General features: G+C 34.9%; 1 protein-coding gene across 1 annotated transcript in view; it reads right to left on the bottom strand.

The window, feature by feature from the left end:
• shank2b (SH3 and multiple ankyrin repeat domains 2b) overlaps positions 1–18,576 on the bottom strand; it is a 139,067-nt gene extending 120,491 nt beyond the window's left edge. The window contains exons 1-6 of the mRNA XM_088935195.1: positions 18,373–18,576; positions 15,209–15,412; positions 13,937–14,008; positions 10,598–10,706; positions 6,855–7,006; positions 6,336–6,503 (exon numbers count right to left, since the gene is read on the bottom strand). Of these exons, the coding sequence (XP_088791321.1) occupies positions 6,336–6,503; positions 6,855–7,006; positions 10,598–10,706; positions 13,937–14,008; positions 15,209–15,412; positions 18,373–18,576 (909 nt within the window). The remainder of the gene's footprint in view (positions 1–6,335; positions 6,504–6,854; positions 7,007–10,597; positions 10,707–13,936; positions 14,009–15,208; positions 15,413–18,372) is intronic.
• Between the last annotated feature and the right edge of the window lie 474 nt (positions 18,577–19,050).

Genomic DNA, 19,050 nt, shown 5'->3' with positions numbered 1-19,050 from the left:
AGCTGCATCACACAAATATGTAGTAAGAGCATTCATCATTAAAATCTTAAACACAAGCATAAATCACTGCATTATATGAAACTGTACAAACAGCTTGTAATATTTATACAGCTGGACCCTAGCCAGTGGAATGGAAAACCTTATAAAGCCACTACATCTATTATGTTGATAGGAATGTTAAAAGTACAACTGAATATGAAACAAAACACAAAAACGGATAAACGTGGGAGAACATTATAGTTTTATTTTTCCCTTTTAATAAAAAGAGGCCTCACTGCGAAACATAAGGTGCCCACAGAAGTCTAATCCTACAACTTCACCCACTCAAGTGAGCTCCTCAGCTTTCCCCCTGGACTCAACAGCAATATTGTTTGAATTTAGAATACAGTAGATAATACAGAGATTACTTTGCTAAAACTATATTTATACCATAATTATAGCATAAACATGGATACAAATTAAATGTTGCTTAAAAAGAAGAGGAAGTCTTTTTTTAAAATAAAAACAGGCATTGTTTTCACATTTAACCCACGAGCGATTTTGCCTCATACAAGAAAGGGAATTAAGTACTTATTGCATACACAGGTTATTTAATTAAAGACACAAAAACCTGAATTATAAGAAGAAATACTATTACCTATGGTTTTAAAATACTTTAAAATACCACTATTATGTTTGTAGAATGAAGATATAAATATATTGAATTTTACTGTGTTGCTATATTATAAAAAAACGATTACACAACTGTTGTGCTAAAAAAATTCAAAAGAAAGTAAATTCAAAGAGTTAAAGAATACAAACTTTGTTTGTGATCTTTGTCTGTTTTTGTTGTACTGTTGTGTTGGTCTCTGCTGCAAAACCAATTTCACCCAAGGTATAATAAAGCTTGATAATAAACCATTACCACACCAGCTTGAAATGAATTGAATTACAAAACACCAGACTTTAGTGCCTTACATAAAACAAAATTCCACTAGGTGGCACAGTTCCTACACAACAAGATGGGAACTGGCAGTACCCACTATGCCCACTATAACCGTTTAGGTCTGTTCTTGTCTGAGGAGAAATACTCCTTGTATGTTTATTTAGAAAACAAAATGTTAAGGTTAACTTTATTAACCTCTAAGAGATGTTCCAATTTCATTTGACAAAAAAAAATAAATTTTACCATTTAGAAGTTCTCTGTGAAGCAGAAATAACATTGCTAAGCATAAGGGAAAATAATTTTTTTTTTTTACATACAGTACATTTTTTACATTAAATAGCTCTTTGTTCACAAAGAGGTACAGTATTTGTCTATAATACTTTTGCAATTTTTGCTTTCTTGTGTGGGTAAATCAATCCAAATAATTTAACTAACACATGCGAGGCAGGTAAGACATTTACAGCAATAGGACGTAAGTATCCAGTAACTGCATTGACAATATACCGACCATAATGGACTATGGCTAAAATATATCCATCAAACTTAAAAATTAAATCAATAAAAAAGAAAAGCAATTGCTTAATGTCCATGCAAGAGTTTATCAACATAGAATAACTAATAACATGTAGCTTTTCAATGAATTATTGAGTAAAAATTAGTGCAGACCTAGAAATAAAACAGGTTGCTTTTTAATAAATGCACTAACAAGGGGAGCGAGTCCAGTCAGGCTATTGAAGAAGTAGCTTTAATATTTATGGAGGCAGAGTTTCCAGTTGCTCTGCATTCTAATAGATTCTTGCAGTATCACAACTCAGGCCCTGCTACTTACACTGGCCATTAAATTTGATATGTATCTGATGGGATATGGCACAACCCTCTGTCAGAGCATTTGCAAGTTCAGCTAGGGACTGTAGTGTGATGGCCCTGGCCCTCAGGCAACATTTCAGACTCCCCAGAGTTCCTTTTTATGGAGCTCTGGGATGGCTCTTCCATTTTTTTTTTCTTGAAACCCTCGTCAATGAGCCACTGCCTAACAGGTGCCACTGTATGACAAGGTGCATTGTCATGCCGGCAGACATCAGTGCCTTCACTGGAGAATTGGATCAAAAAAGGAAGTGCGGCACTATCTGTGCAGCACAGGAAAACAAGGTTCACATTGTTCACTTAATTACAATCAAAGCACCTAGCCCATGACACGAACACTGGCTCCAAAGCCTGATCCTTCCTCTTTCACACTTCCCTAGTTGGACAATGCAGTCATTTTTAAAACATTACTTGACCGGTGCCACACCCCAATTTGTCCTACTGATGCAAACAGTACACAGTACTGTATGTACAGAGAAACGTCATTTTATGTGCTTCCTATCCCTTTAGAAATCTATGGTTCATACACGGCAGCTCTTCCATGACATCCTGCAGACCACAGGACTGGCTGACACCAGTTCTTGTTTGATAACAGTGTTTTTAACCTCACAACCCACTGTTCCCCTTGTCTGAGTCTAACAGGATTTTTGGCCTGTCTTCCCCTCTTTCAACATAAGCATGGTGTCATCATCCAAGATTTAAAGTCATGCCCTACAACTCTAATAACTAAGTCACTGGTTTAGTCTAATTGGCATAAAAGTGTTCTGGATGAAGAATTTGACCAAGCTTCATTTAGTTAAGGACATGATAATGCACAGCAGAGATTTTTCAAATTTAAGTATGTTGTGCACTCAGACAGGAATCTTTGCAAATTTTAGATGGAAAATTACAAAACACAGTATGTGTAAATACTCTCTTCTGCATAACCAAAACTAAATATACTAAACATCATCCTAAAATACCAGTATTAAAAATGTAAAACTAAAGCAGCTCAAAGTGAGGGGATAAAATAATCTGTTTATTCTGTTTGAATTCTATTTACGTATTTATTTAGGTATTGTGTATATTCTGTCTGTGTTTTAATACTGGAATAAAAGCAAAAAGTGAAAAATTAAAGCCTGGTTCATACATACAAGCAAAAATGATATACAAGGCCCTCTGCAAAATTGTGGGTGAAAGAAAAACACACCCTCATCTGTGAAGCATGGCTGTGTATATTCACTGGCCTAAGCACAGCATTTATGTTCAAATATGATGCATGGAATTGTCCAAAAAGATAATATTAGATGGAATATTATCCAAAAAGATATTAAATTGTACCCATCATTCATATTCATTTCCATCACACATTTAAAATGCATGACAGCAAAGCAAACAGTTTTGACTTTGCTGTCCCAGTTTTGTTACAGTATATGGCAATGTTCATGGGGACATCTGCAAAACACTGTACTTGTATACACTACCTCTGGCTGCATAGAAAAACTTGACTTTATCTCTGCTAGAATAAAATACAGAATCTTGAAAGACTTGTATCGTCAAATGAAAAACATTTGATTGTGAATAGTGCTTTCAAAGGTGTTTTATAGGTTGCAGTGGGGTTATGGAGAGCTTAGAGTAGAACATTACACAATTCCATTGAGAAAACAGAGCCTGCGGCAACTGTCAGTGATAGATTCTTACTATTCCATCCCGCTTATTATTTCATACCAAATCAAATACAAAAAGAAAATTAGGATCTTTCTTTACATTGAGCAGCACATTAAAAATCCAATTAACTAATTAAAACAGTTTTAACTGATAGAAATGGCGCACAAATATAAGAAGTAAAAGGAAGGCAGCATTACAGTTAAACGACTCCATTCAGTCTATGACTCATGTTGCACATATTGCTGACTGAATCTGAAGCACTATTATCTTTTTATTATTGCATGTTGAATCCTGCTATGCTCGGTACACTTGGGCCATTAAAGTCGTTAATAGCTTATCACATCATTAAAATCAGACATGATTTTGTCATTCAATTGGAGCTATATTCTGTTAAATGGGCAGTGTGTTTTAATGGTTTATTATCGTTTCTAGTGCATAAACATTTGTTTGGAGACCACTGGGAGAATGTATTTTAAAATCGCATAGAAGAAGACTGAAGCAAGGTTAGTTCAGCACGATGCATCCATTCATTTAATAGTAGTAATACACACGCTTTATGAGTCGAAGGACTTCCAAAAATTGCCCTGTCTTTAAAATATTCTTATCTGTTTTGAAAGAATGAAACAATGTCATGACAAATACCCAGAGGGAATACATCTAGAGGTCATATCTAAAAGGACAATACCCTCTCCTGTTGGACAACCAAGTTGAGTAACAGATTGACACCTACACAGAAGATATAATTCCACTTGGCAAATATTAATTCCTACAGTTGTTTGTTATGAATATCTACCCAGATATCTATCCGGCCAGCTCTCTACCTGAATCTAAAGCGCTACAGTATTCCCATAATATTTTTTCCTTAATTCCTTCTTCCAGTATTCCATCTATAAATACCTGTACTGACTAAACTGCAACATGGAAATCCCTCAAACAGAATAATAAATCTTGTACTTAGCTTCATTCTAAAACCATATATAAAGTAATAACGCACTAAAACAGCCATTACTCAAGGGTACATTTTGCAAAAGGGTCGGAGCATGCTACTGATATACTCTCTATGTTCTGTGTTTTAAGACATTCTCCTCTTATCTCGCTTTACTAAACTTACAGTATATTATCCACCTAATCCTGTCTATTTATGAGTTGTTTCCTTTCTTAATTAACACAGTTCTCCCCTACAGAAACCGAAACAATAAACCAAAGTTTTGAACCACTAATGCGAGATATATTTTCATCTTTTTTACCTGCGGGTCCACAAGCACATTCATCCCCTAATTTAGCATTCTCGCAGTAGATTGTTGGCCATCTGTAATAAACTCAACATAAAACATGTACTGTGTACTACTCCTTATTCACTACATCTTATTAAAAGTATCCTGAGGGAATCAACTTTGTTATTTGTTATAAGACATGACAAAAATTTCATTTTGCCTTCAGTGCCATATTGATTAGAAAAAAAGAAAAACAATGCAGCTCTCATCTATATATCGGTGCTGTCTTAATTAAATGAAAAGAAAACAACATACAGTATACAGTACCGACAGTACAATTGCATTACTTGCTTCCGTTACTATTGTTTGGCTTTTCTTATTATTTAAGCCTATATTCACAAACATCCACTGTAAATGTAACCTTAAAAAGTGAGTTGTAGATCTGGCTTTTGTATCAGGCTCATCAATAAGACTGATTTTCTGTTTCTGAATCTACCGTTCCATGAAAACAGCAGTAGTAAAGCTAATTCACTCACAGCTTGTTTTTTTCCAGGAAAACTCTCTCAGCACTCTCAGCATGCTTTTTTCCAAGACATTTGCTCTAACTTGCTTTCTTTAGGATAGCACACCAAATACTTTTGTTTATTTTTATTTAAATACTTTTAAAAAAGAAAGTGCTACAGTAGCCATATCTTGATTACACTTGTAAAATGTGCAGATTATTTGTGTAACATGGCAGAAATCATCATGTCAAACACATTTGTTAATCTTTATCTTATGTTATGAAATATCTGTACCTAAAATAACATTCAAATTCAATTCAGTTCAAACTTTTACTCTTTTCACCAAAGAGAAATTACTTTTAAGTCCAACACAACATAAAAACCAATACAAAAATGAATGTACTGTACATTAATTTGAAAAGAAAAAGAGAAATTACAAAATGTGCATTTAAAGAGCCTGGGTTTGGGATTGCAGATCACACATTAAAGGGGAACTGCACTCCTGATTTCTCAAACTGGTTATTCAATCTCAGTATCAAAATAAATACATAGATGTTATAAAAAAAATACAAATTTCAAATTAAGCACAAAATTGTGAACTTTGTGAAAGTACTGTAAGTTACCATTTTGATCGCAAACTCACATTTGAGTTCCTATGAATTGCGACACGATGTGGCCCTTCCTGCTCACTAGTCACCAAAATGACTAATGTAATGTGATGTACGAGTGTATAAGTACAGGTTGTGCAGCAGACATTTCACCGCAGAAATGTTGCAATGTGATCTGCATGCAGAGTTAAGTCAGCAAAACCGTTTTAAAATTGAAAGCAATGTTTCTATTGGAATAAAAGCAATGCATTCACAAGCCTTCCTTTACAATATAATTCAGCCGCAAAACGTCACCAGAGGTTTTGTTGCCTCGTTCTGAATCGCACAATATGGTACAGCACATGCCAGGAAATATTGTTGAAGATGAATTTTGCGATGTAAATTGGAGGTTTTACAAATTACCGTGTACATTTTACTTTTATTGTGGTTTGAAATGCACCCATCAATGCTGATTCGAACCCCTAAATATGAAAAGAGCTTTGCAGTTCCCCTTTAAGTTGCCATTAAGAAAGAGTCAAGTAGAAGACATGGCACAGTCTAAGTGAGAGGATCAGTGCAAACTAAAGGTGTCTACCTGGTGAATTTCTTGCCAGCCATTCTCATCCTGGCAGCTGATTGTGGTGTGTTCGTGCAGCAGCAGCTCACAGCAGTATGGGTCACCCCCAACCATGGCTGTGTGGTACAACGCCGTGAGACCTCTGCTGTCCTTGTAATCAGGCGAGGCTCCCAGTTCCAAGAGAGTCTGTCAATGAAATAACAGAGAGAAGCCCGGAGACTGGGATGATGACCTCCTCCTGCTCCCAGCCCACCCACTTCCCAGCCCAAGCTTTGATCAAGGGCAATCGCTTTCAAAATACAAACGTGAGAATTAAAATTGAAAGGTCAGTGGGCTCCCATTTCTTGGGAGTCTTCTACCATTTGCTTTGCAGTAATTGCACCTGCAGACTTTTAGATGACTGCAGGTTATCTTGAGATATCCAGAAGGGAAACTAAAAAGGGTAAAGATGTATGGCTGCCTGTCATTTTACAGAAGACATATATATTTGTGCAATCCCATTAAGCTCAGTCACTACAGCAACAAATAAAAGCCTACCGTAAGAGCAACTTGATTCTTTGATTTAGCTGCTTTATGCAACGCTGTCATCCCATCTTTGGCTCTGAAATCTAAATGCGCTCCCCCGTTTTTCAGAGCCTTGATGATTTCCACTGTATTGTCAAGATGGGCTGCAAATGTAAGTGGAGTCTCTGTAGCAAAACAAGGCAAACAAAGCATAAAAACAGTTACTTTCAGATATGCCTGGAGAACCTTCAGCTGTCAATGTTTTGATTCAGTAACTTAATTAGTTTATTCTCAGGACACAATGTATTTGATGTAATCAACTCCATCAGCATAAGCAATGAAGCATTTTTTCAATCACTAAATAATACAAAAAACGTGAAAACAAATTAAAGCGAGAGGGTTACAGTATCTAATACAGAATTTTGTTTTAGACAATAAGTGATCATATTGTACAAGAACTAAATTATAATATTATAACTTGTTATAATTACCATTATAACAATGTATTATACAGTACTTAAAATATACTTGCAGATTAAAATGTTAGGATTCCCCAGTGATTAACACGTTGTACCTCTCCAATTAGCAGAAAACAGCTTGAACAGAAGATATCATTGCATGATTGAGAAATATTTGCAGGACAATCACAGATCACCGATATTTTAGCAGGATTACATTAAGTTGGAGTTACAATGAGTGCCCCACTGGGAGGGACTGAACAGCGTGTTCCACCAGTTCCACTCAATTTCAACAGGATGACAATCCACAGATTGTATTGACCAAAAATGGTGACAGATGTCAGTCACACTCAGATCAGATCACTTTATTAGTCATATACAATTTCTTGCATTAGGAATTCGTCTTTTCGCATACCATAGCTTACTCTCCATGAGACACACAGACAGGGAGAGAAGCTTGGGGTCAGAGCGCAGGGTCAGCCATTGTACAGTGCCCCTGAAGCAGTTGGGGTTAAGGGCCTTGCTCGGGGGCCCAACAGAGTAAGATTCCTCTGCCGGCTGTGGGATTTGAACCGGAGACCTTCCAGCCGCAGGTGCAGATCCTTAGCCACAGAGCCACCGCTCCACCCCAACTCAAACCAACCTGCTGCATTGCCAACACATTCAGGGAGTCTATTTCAATTTCCTGAGGATCCCTAAATTCTCCCAATGGGTGTTTTTTAATTCACACTTAGAGGTTTAAGTAGGTTGAGATAACAAGACCCATTTACATTTTTTACAGCTGGATTTAAAATTGCCCTTTACCCTCTCCCATATTCTATCAAATGTGCTAGTCTGAAACAGTTTTAGTGACTTTCTGCAAAAAAAATGAGCACTGCTCATTTCTAGGTATGCTGCCAAAAGGCCAAAAAGTGATTTGTAAATGAATTTGTATTTTATCTATTTATAAGCTACTATAGTTCCATTATATGTCATGAACAAAAGCACAAATATGAAGCAGCTTGACAAGAACTCATAAAGGTACTGTAGATAACTGTGCAAACACAGAAAAGATATGTATCTCTTGTATATACTGTATCTGGAGAGCATCTACAGTATTTGCACTTTTTCATGGTAGAAGTGTTATTTAATGACATTTTAGATCAGAACAATCTTATATACAGTATATAAAAAGAAGTTATCAATGAGAACCTGTACCGCATGTGTGACTGTAAGAGATGTTCCATTCTTCTACCAACAAGGATTCATTTTTAGAAAAGCATTTCTTAAATAACTAGATATAATGAATTGTTCTCATGTTGAAAGTGAAGATTCTGAAGCCATCTTGTTCAATAGTTTTTCAAGAATGGTCATTTGAATATGCATGACTGTAATTGTAGACCTGAACTTATTAGTCAACTAAAATGCTTCAGTAAGTAATCACTTGAGAGTGAGAAGCGTTTTAAATTTATATAAACTAATTAAAGTTCTACAATTATATATTAAGATTGTGAAAATGAACAGAAGCAATTGTCTTTCTGGAATTATGCCAATTAGGGGACAAAGCAAAAAGGCCATAGAGGGCCTGCATTGTGGATAATAGTTCTGGAATATCTTAATATACAGTCCATGTTTTCATGGACTGAGCTGCTGTGGCAAAATTAGCATGAAAAACTTGGCATTATTACAAAATTAGAAATGCTAAAATGATTAAGGTCTCAAGTTCCCAGTAACATAATTGGGACAGGTTCAGTCTGGGAAGCATGAGCTTCTGGAGCTGACAGCTATAACTAATGGCAGGCACTGGGCCCATTCTATTACTTTTAAATTAAGCTTTTACAACTTGTCCACTTGGAATAGCGCTTGTGCATCTAATGCAAATGAGAATCGATACCCGAGTAAAGGCATCTTTACTACAAAACAAAAGAAATACACATTTTCTCTAAATGCTTCAGGGTTTTACATATGGACAAGAAAAAGCTCCTGTAGATAAGCATTTCAGCTGTGATCAGTTCAAAGATATTTCTGCAAGGTAGGACAAATTATTTTGATTGGATATATTTTTTTCAGTACTTCAGCAAGGAACAAATGAAAAAAACAGATCTTTAAATTACATGGAAAGGTATCAGGCAAGACAACTGCCATGAAAATGCAGACTATGGCATATCAACACACAAAGACAGACCAAATAAACCCAATCAAAGGCAAATTCATTAAAGGACTTTCCATATTAAAACTTTCATTAATATTTACTCTTTATGCTGTATGTGTCTCATTAAATAAATCTATGCAGCAGGTTGATCCAAATCACTATTGAAAATATGATTAAGGAGAAACAAAACATGAGTTTTTAAAGCAAAGGTCCAATTTCACACCACAAAATACATAATAAGTATCCTATAGATAGTATTCTTGTCCTGACTACCACTGAGAATGTTAACAGCTTTGGATTATAATACCGGCTCTGACAGAGAGACTCTGGAAAACATTGCCTGCCTTCTTTGCCTGGAGTGACTTTTTTAATAGCTTAAGCTGCGATTTTATTTCTTGGTACCCCAGCTATTAGTTCAAAACAAGTTTGTTCTTGTCTGTTCCCTTATGTACTGAACACTGAGTTGCTATGGCTTTAAGGATCAGAACTTAAAGAAACAGCTGCCACACTGCACACTGCAGTTATCCAGACACTAGGCTGCTCAGGTATAATAGGGTTTTAATGCACTAGAACACAAGACTGGAGTTTTCAATTTGTGATTGTGGTGTTTATTCTGAACTACACCTGCTGCTTCCCCTCTGTTCTTCCCCTGCTGTTTTACATGCTTAACACAGCTCTGCTGGTATAGCGTAATGAATTCTATTGGACTGAACTTCAGAGTTTCAGCATGAAACCAAAGGGGGAACCGATGTGCTGATCCACAGTCTAAAGCAGTCACTCGACTAACATCAACAAACAAAGTTCAATCAATCTACTTGTTCATTTAAAAATCAATTGTATAGATTACTTTAAGGTCAGCTTTGTAACTAGACGACACATGCTAAAAATTGAGAATGGAAGAGGTGTCAAATAGATACATTATGCATAAAATAAGCACTGATAATATTTCTTCTTCAGACAATTATGACCAAGATATGTCAACATCTGAACCAAAGAATACTCTGTGTAGAGGGTTCAAAAGAAGTATATGCATTTTCTACACACTATTCTTTAAATCTTCAGTTTTTCTAATTATACACATCATCAGTGATAGTTTATCCAAGGGCATATTATACGACCAATGACATGAACAGCAATCTTATGGCTTGTCTCTTTAAATGTGCAGAATAAAGTCACACTTTTCATACCACCAGTTTCTGGGTCATGGTAATTAGGGTCTAACCCTCTTTCTAGCATCTTGGTAACTTTATCCAATTGGTGATGTTGAATGTGGTCCATAAATTTTCTCAGGTTGGCCTGAAAAGAAGAAAGAATGAAAAATGAGTGAGTGAGCCAAGGTTTAAGGCTTGCAACCGCTTTGTGATCAAGGCTCCATTAGAATTTCAGCATGCTAAAAAACATTAAATCTATTCTGGGGACAAATGTTCCTTATGATTTTCCAGGGCATTTTAAAATAGATTGGAGAGCAGGTCCCAGGACAATACTAGAAGAGGAGTGTCAGGAAGAACTGCTCAGCTTCAGAATACATTTTCACCTTGCTATCATTGCAAAGAAAAGTGCTGAAGCTGAAAACCTTTGAAACAGAGAGGACTGCTACCACAGACAGCTATGAGCTCATGTTTCCCCTTCAAAGAAGTACAGGTATTTTAGCTGATAAAGGCAAGCAGGTTAAGGAGTTTAACTAAGTGACTGGGACATGCAAGAGAAAAAAATAAATTAAAATTTTTAAGTGCACTATTTTCATGTCATGTCATGCTGATGTAAATATGACTCCTTCAACATTCTCACAGTTTATTGTATTTGCTTGTTTTTCAGTAAAATAAAAAAATGCCCATCTAAAAAATCTTCCAGTTATAGTGTGGTAAAAAAAGTACACCCCCTTACGAGTTTAACATATTTAGACATACTTGACCTTCACTAAGTCACATCCTGATAGCACATAAAACTAACCTCATGTAACAAATAACACAAAAATTCTACTTTATCTTTGTTTCCTTTTCACCATATTGTATAACCACAATAGTATTTTCAGATAATTAACTTTACAATCATGCAACATTAACAGAAAAACAGTGACAGGGTTCTTGAAAATACCCAAATATACAGTAAGTCACATACTGGAATATTGCGTACAGATATTGTAGAGTGTGGTCTTCAATAATTCAAACTGTAATTTGAAACATTGGCATTTAAACCAATTACCAACTTGATCCAATACATTATAGGTGAAAGCTTCTCTAAGACTCCATTTTCAATTCATGTATTTGCTTTTCAAATCGATGATAAAATAAAAACAAAAATCAATTTTTGCCATCTGAAGTGAAGAAACAACCCAACTCAGCAATTTAACTGGACATATTTTCCATATTTTTTTATACATTTGGATTCCCACTAAATGTTTAGTCTTGTGTTTCAGGGTGAAGTTGTGGCTATGATCAAATCATCTTTAGTTAAAATTAAACCCTTAAATCTTTGTATTAATCTTGACAAAGCACATATTTTGATACGTGAAACAACTTCTGATTGAAGGGGCACTTCCACAGTTGTATTACAATTTAATTAGTGTTTTTCTTCTTTCAAGCCACAGGAGTAAATTGTAGGCTTCAGAATAGCTTACAGTATTGGAAACTGCCCCCCATGTATGTTCCTTGATACTCTCCAACTCCTGCCCCAGAAATGTCAGATGCCTTGATGTGGCAACAAGGGAGACATACAGTACAGTATATCACAACCTTTCAGAAGCTGAAATAAAGCACTGCTTTAACCAGACTGATGTTTTCAAAATACTGTTGGAATATAGAAAACCTACTGGAAAAAATATATTTATATACAGTACTGTACATTATTTGTTGATTCCATTTGTTTACATTTTAAACATTTTTTTCCACATTGAAGAATAAATATACACATACTGTAACAGTATATATTATATACTGCAAACACAAACACTGTAGATATCTGTGTTTAATCCCTATATTTTAAATATAGATGTACACACATATGCTTTATTTGGTGTTTGCTTCAAAATGTGAAAGAAAAATATTAACAAAAAGCACAATCTCACAGCTGTGTGAATCAAATAGCATTTCAGTTTAGAAAAAAACAGTGAAAATAATGCCCAACAACACTAAATTCTGCCTGTAAATTAAAAATGTCTCACATGAACACACAGAATCACTTTCCATATTTATGACATCAACATAGCATGTCATTTGCTTGCTCCTTTTCGTTGACAGGAATCAATTCCTTTGGATTTTTCTAGGATATTTTTATTAGGAAAATTCACTGTCTTTGACTTAAAAATGTGCATCATTCAACATATTTGCTATCTGTTAAGTAGTATATTAATGATCAGAGTTGCAGATGGCACATCATGCTTTTTCCACTGCGTTAAATAACTTTTTTGCAAAATTGATATATAGGATCTGAGTACTCTGTTCTCAGCTTCTTTCACTGAGCAACAGTAGTCTCCAACATGACATCAGTTCACACAAAAATGTTATTGTGGTTCTTCACATAATACACAAATATGTAAACCCTGTCATAAACAATAAATAATAGAGATTTAAAAGCACACTGGTAAGCTTAAATGAAAATTCAGCTAGTCGTCCTGAATCAACTAATTATGTTTTAAAATAATCATCTGCACCAAAAATACCCACAGCTGCTAAGTCCTTTTTGAGTGTAAGGAACGTCCACTTTCTGTTACATCACATACAATCAGCAGATTTTAAATATTTTTCCATTATGTGTTAATGACAGCATTTCCCTCCCAACTAAAAAAAAAACTACAGTTCTAGAATACATGGCACTTAAGAAGGCAGTTTCATAATTTAACCAAGTGCATTTTTATGAAATTCTAAACCTTGGGTTTGCTGCTGCCAATGTAGAAGATAATGAAAAACCTTTTAATTTTCAGCCGAAAAAGGTGTCCTTCTTTCAACCTTTCTCACCATTGTAAATCATCCAGTAAGTGTGAAAATTACAGCCACATTCCATGCCAATAAATGCTATTCCAGCAAACATATTGGCCTTCAAAAAGGAAAACAAGATCTCAAATTTATACAGAGTCTTCTGAAAGGACAAAGTAAAACATCTATCTGGTTTCTGGAGAGGTTTAGAGACATCTGTAAGTGCTGCGCACAGAAATTCAACAAAAAAAGCAATGTCTTAGCATTTAAGCTTATACAGTAATTATTAACCTGGTATACTTCACAGTGAAGTCTCAGAATCCTGTCTGGAATAGAGTGATCCTGTACTTATTTGTCTTTACTGTGCTCAACTACGTCCTCCCTGCATTGTAATGTGCAATCAGATATCAGTCATATATTTGATCTTACCATCAATACACTATTGAGAAGTTGGAGCCCAGATATCAACTTCAACCTTAACCTTATCCTTATGTTATCTAAGCAATGTAGTTTGAAAGCAGGCTGCTACAAAGCAATAGAATGGTAGCCCAAAATATTTGGGAAAATAAATTATTGTACATAAAAATAAATACACAAAGCACAAATTACACTCACCTTTGTGTGAAGTTTGGCGATTTGTTTTTCATCAAGGTTAGCTTGTTTGTAAACTCTCCTCTTGTAACGGAACTGATTAAAAAAAAAGAAAAGTAGGTGCGATTTTCAGAACTGTAAGATTTAGAACTTAAAGAGTAGATAATGTCTGTATGATTTTAAAATAAAAGTTTTGTTTTCTAGTATTACCAGCATGTCCTAGCTTTATTAAATACTAGTATACTAGTATAAATACTAGCATTAAAAAAAACAAGAGAGAAATTGAAAGGAATATTGCAATGGGGACTAAAATAAGTAGTCACACCAGAAGAAGGCTCCACAGCCAAAACATTGGGTTTACATTCTTCTTTTTTCAACATGGAATAAACCCATCAGTTGTTCCTAAAATAAGTAGGAAAGGTTTTTCACTATTATAACTGTAAGAAAACCATTAAGAATGAAGTGAAATATAAAATATTGTATACATATTATTATATATAACAATATAGCATGACAATAAAGGAAAACATCTAGACAATGAAAGAGACTTTGCTGATCTGCTAAATTAAATATAAGACAAAACAGAAACAACTTAATATAGATAAATATGTTTGATACTTATAGTATGTGTAAGGTAAACAATTATTAGAATTACATTAGAGGATCGTCTTAATGGAAATAAGATAATAGGGAACATTCAACATAGATTTAGAAAGGTAGGTCATGCCTTACCAACTTTAGTTAGAGTTCTTCGAAAAGGTACTGTAACAACAATAATGTAAACTATATACAGTACACAGAGCAAAGAATATGGTATTTGGGTTTTCAGAAGACTTTTGACAATGTTCCTCAGAAAATTCTCAACTTATATGTGGGAGAGCATTTTTGGACTGAAAATTTGTCAATAAGCAGAAAAAAATACATACTGTGAGGGATGAATGCTCATGCTGGTGTGATGTAATTTGTGGTGTACCACAGGGAATCTATACTAGAACTACCACTGCCCTTCCTAATTTAAAGATATGATTCTGGCATAGTTAGTAAACTATTCAAGTATGCAGATTATACCAAATTAGGAGGAAATGAAAGCAAAGCCGAAAATAACAAAAAAAAAGATTTAGATAAAATTCAAGACTTGGCAACCACCTGTTGACAATGCATGTAGAAAGTGTAGACAGGTAGTAGGATCTTGTATGCAGGTGTCAAAAACAAAATATACTGTAAATAAAAACTGTAAAGGAGGGTGGTAAGGTACAGCAGCTATTTTAACACCATTACAGGTGAATAGTACATTACCTCTAATGATGGGACGCCTTTGTTGATAGGTTGAGGATATTCTCTAAGCAGTCGTTCCTCATCCAGGAATTTACCGTCTCGCCCGTTACTTGCAGGTTGAAAGAGGCCATAGTTCAGGACATCCTTCAGACTCTGATTCAGTGTGCACAGGATCCGTTGCTTAGCAACCCATACTGTAGCATCAGGGTTAAACCTCATGCATTTCTGTTGAAAACAAAAGAAAGGTTAACTGATGCACTTTTTTTGGCAAGAAGCAAACATTTAAATGGGAAAAGAAATGATAAAGCAAATAAATATTTTTTTTAAATTCTACATTTCTTTTAAATTAGAATTGCTTAGACAATTCATATTAATCAGAAGACAGTATGGAATGGTAATCTTTATTCAATACATTACATGTATTGTTTCCCAGACAAAAAACACAGAAGAAACACTGGCATAGCAGATATCCCCTTTCAGCTAAATTGTTTACTATAAAACAATTGTTTGGAGAAATAAAAAAAAACATTCTGAATTTAATTAACTGGATTATTCTAATTACGCAGTGAAAACATTTTCGAGAAGCTTTAACGTCAGCTAATACTGTCTACATATAGACATTTCTGGTCATGTTCCAAAATCTTTTGTGAATCACAATAGTATCACTGCATTCTCTAAATAGTTTTATACTAGGTCTTGGAAAATGGAATTAAGTTTTATATAACTTTAAAAGGAAATACATTTTTTCAACTCATTTGCTTTTTTCACTTGGTTTTGATTTGTGTATCAGAAACAGCAATACTGACATTAGTAACTCTACATTTGATTAAAAGTCTATATAATAAAAATATAATACAATAAAATATTATTACATACATAATTGAGTACACTCAATGCATGTTAAATGGAGTTTATTCTTGCATAATGAAGTGAAATTAGCATTGAAATGATGAGAAGTTCTAATGTTCTAAGAAAACTATTTTTTTCAATTTTTCTTCATATTAGTAAGATAGGTTGAGACATCTATATGGAGCATACACTGATTTTTTGTCTTTTTCACTTAAAAATTAAATGTAATACAACTTACTTCAGTATTTTCCAGGTATATTTATTTGATACTCATTTCAATAACCCCACACAAACAATGCATGTTTGCTAATCACATAATATGTAGTTAAGTTATTAATATGTATTTTGAAAAAAAAAAACGTTTTAATATGTGGAAAGGCTCTTAAAGATATGTCACTGAGTAAATCCTCTTGTGTACTGAGGGAAAAATATAAACTCTATTTGTATTTAAACAGAAAAGCCTTACAAGAACACATATCTAATGCCACAGGCAAGACTTTAAGGATTTGAGACTTATGTTTGAAAATTTCCATATTTTAAATCCTCTTTGGATTTTGTGCTCACAATCTACTGCACCTTTACAAACAAAACAACAACAGTAAGCACACCATTTTCTCTGTGGCATAGGATCTTCTTTACTATTCCTTATCATTTCTCATTGCATCTTAACTTAATGCAGGTATACCCAATTCATTTTCAATGAAGCATGAACTGTCATCCGTCATTGTAGCCACTCCAGGCTATGCACCTCTTGCTTGAATCACTAAGCAGCTATACCCGTCAGATCATCCAATAAGTTATTGATTTTTCTGCTGTATTCTAAAAATCACTCTTACAGTTCAAGGAACTGCAAGAGAAAATGTTTAAATCAAAGTTTAGAATGTTTATAGTTGTAATAAAAAAAGTAATTACAGAAATAAACAAGAATGATTGCTAATTTTCTACTTTCTAAACCAAATGTAGATTCAAGTCTAACGATGGTTCGATTAAATGTTATCCTCTCAATCTTTCTTGGCAGAAAATGCACTATATTAAACAAGCCTCCTGAGACAGCTGTGAATGACAGAATATATGCTACTGGAAATCCCCTGGCAGGGAGTAATTATAAAAGTTGTGGTTGCATGGTTATGTGACTCCTTTCAAACAATCAACTGGTAACAGCTGATGACAGCCTTCCTTCAATTCCACTGGATATACTAATAGAGTTTGACAGTTCCAGACCGAATGTATTAGATAACTGAATATATAATAAATATTAACAAATACAGTTAAATTACCTGTTTTTACTGACTTTTGGCAAGTATAAAAACACAAAAGATTTTAGTTTGTGTTGTCCACATCAATCTGAGTTATAAAAACTCCATTTAAATGCCAGTAAATAATTCCTGTCTGTTTTTTAACACCTGGCACAGGACAGATACAGTCACCCGCCACTCAACTCATTACTCAGTCAAAGATTCGTCTCAGGAACCCCCAAGGTGGCTCAGAGACAAACCCAGAGTTTAAAGCCAACAGATGGAATGACATTTTTGCAAAATGGAATGAATGAAAACCTGTTTCTGTCCTTGTTAATTTAGACACAATGCATATTATTGATGCACACATACTGTACATAATTAATTAGGACTGTCGTGTTTGGACTAGTTAGGATTAATTGCTGTTGTAATAGTCAACAAGTAAACTTTGAGAGCCAGCATTTGCTGCTTGTATTGATGACGGATCATTTGAGTAATAGATCATTAGAGTATATAGCAATATATACAGGCTTTATTCCTCCCAACTCTCTGTACTGCATTTTATTATTTGTAGGATTATCTGCAAGAGTTTAAGGAATAAAGTTACAATTTAACAACATGCTTTCCCTAACACTACAACTGTCTTCCTTACTGAAATGAGTTCAATTTCACTTATTAAGTCTTTCCTTATGGAGAAGTTACTTAACTAAGTGCTATACAACAAGAGAGGTAGAGAATGACCTAAATAAAAGCTGGCCCCACAAGATACAAATGCAAGCTGGAGAACTGTCACTATAAAAATGAACACAGCAACTCGGTTCCTTTTTCTTAAATTTAGCTGACCTTTTATTGAAGGAGAACGAATCTAGGTTTCTAAAGAGCTCTTTAAACCATCCACTGCATGTCCCCCTCCATCGCAGCTGTCTGTTACTACTATGGAATGAGTTTTTTGCTAGGATAGACAAAAGCAAAGTCCAGGCAGTCAGTACTTGTTTAGAGCTGCATGTGACAAATAAGCAGAAGTCTAGTTATTCAGCTGACAGGATTGCTGGAGTATTGTCTGGATGATCCACTGTCTGCTCCTCCCCATCATACACCCACCGTCTGTTGTAGATCAGGAATGGCAATGCGGATGACAAGTGTGTTGTTCTGGATGTCTTCCATTCTGCTGGTTGGCTTCTCGGCTGTGGCTCTTATGGTGTCATAGATGGTTTCCTCTTTTGAGCTATCAGATTCTGATTCCATAGAATAGTCGGAAAAACTTTGTGCCATCTCATCTTCACTAGATGTTGGGCTTCGGGGCATATTCTGTATATCTGGCCAAATTAAGCTGTGAAGGGAAAATACAACATACAGTCATTAAAGACAAGAAAAAAGCTTTTTTCACACCACTGAAGCTTAAACACATTATTTCTATTGTTACAGCTTCTTCGGTACTATTAAGTTTTTACCTGTCAAATCTATTGAAGGCGACAGACCCTTATTACAGACAGCACATACCTGGCTGTCAAGTCATATTCCTCAGTGAACACGTTTCACATAATGTCGGATTAGGTCTGTAATTTATCATCCAAGGCAAGGTGGAGGCAAGCTGCAAGTAATTTAAGAGCAAATTAAACTCACAAAAGCAATGAAAACAACAGAAATAGACCTGCCTCAAAAGCTAATATGATGTCAAGAGGTTATCATGTCTTTCTGAGCACACACCTGCATCTTGCCTCCTTGAATTTCCAAACAGCGATGTTTCTCACTCTCAAAATAAGTCAGCCTAATCCTTAT

Source organism: Atractosteus spatula, chromosome 16 (genome assembly GCF_055471065.1).
Source record: "Atractosteus spatula isolate fAtrSpa1 chromosome 16, fAtrSpa1.hap1, whole genome shotgun sequence".
NCBI classification, from domain to species: domain Eukaryota; kingdom Metazoa; phylum Chordata; class Actinopteri; order Semionotiformes; family Lepisosteidae; genus Atractosteus; species Atractosteus spatula.
The sequence above is the reverse complement of the archived record's forward strand: the minus strand, read 5'-3'. Positions and strand labels throughout refer to the sequence as shown.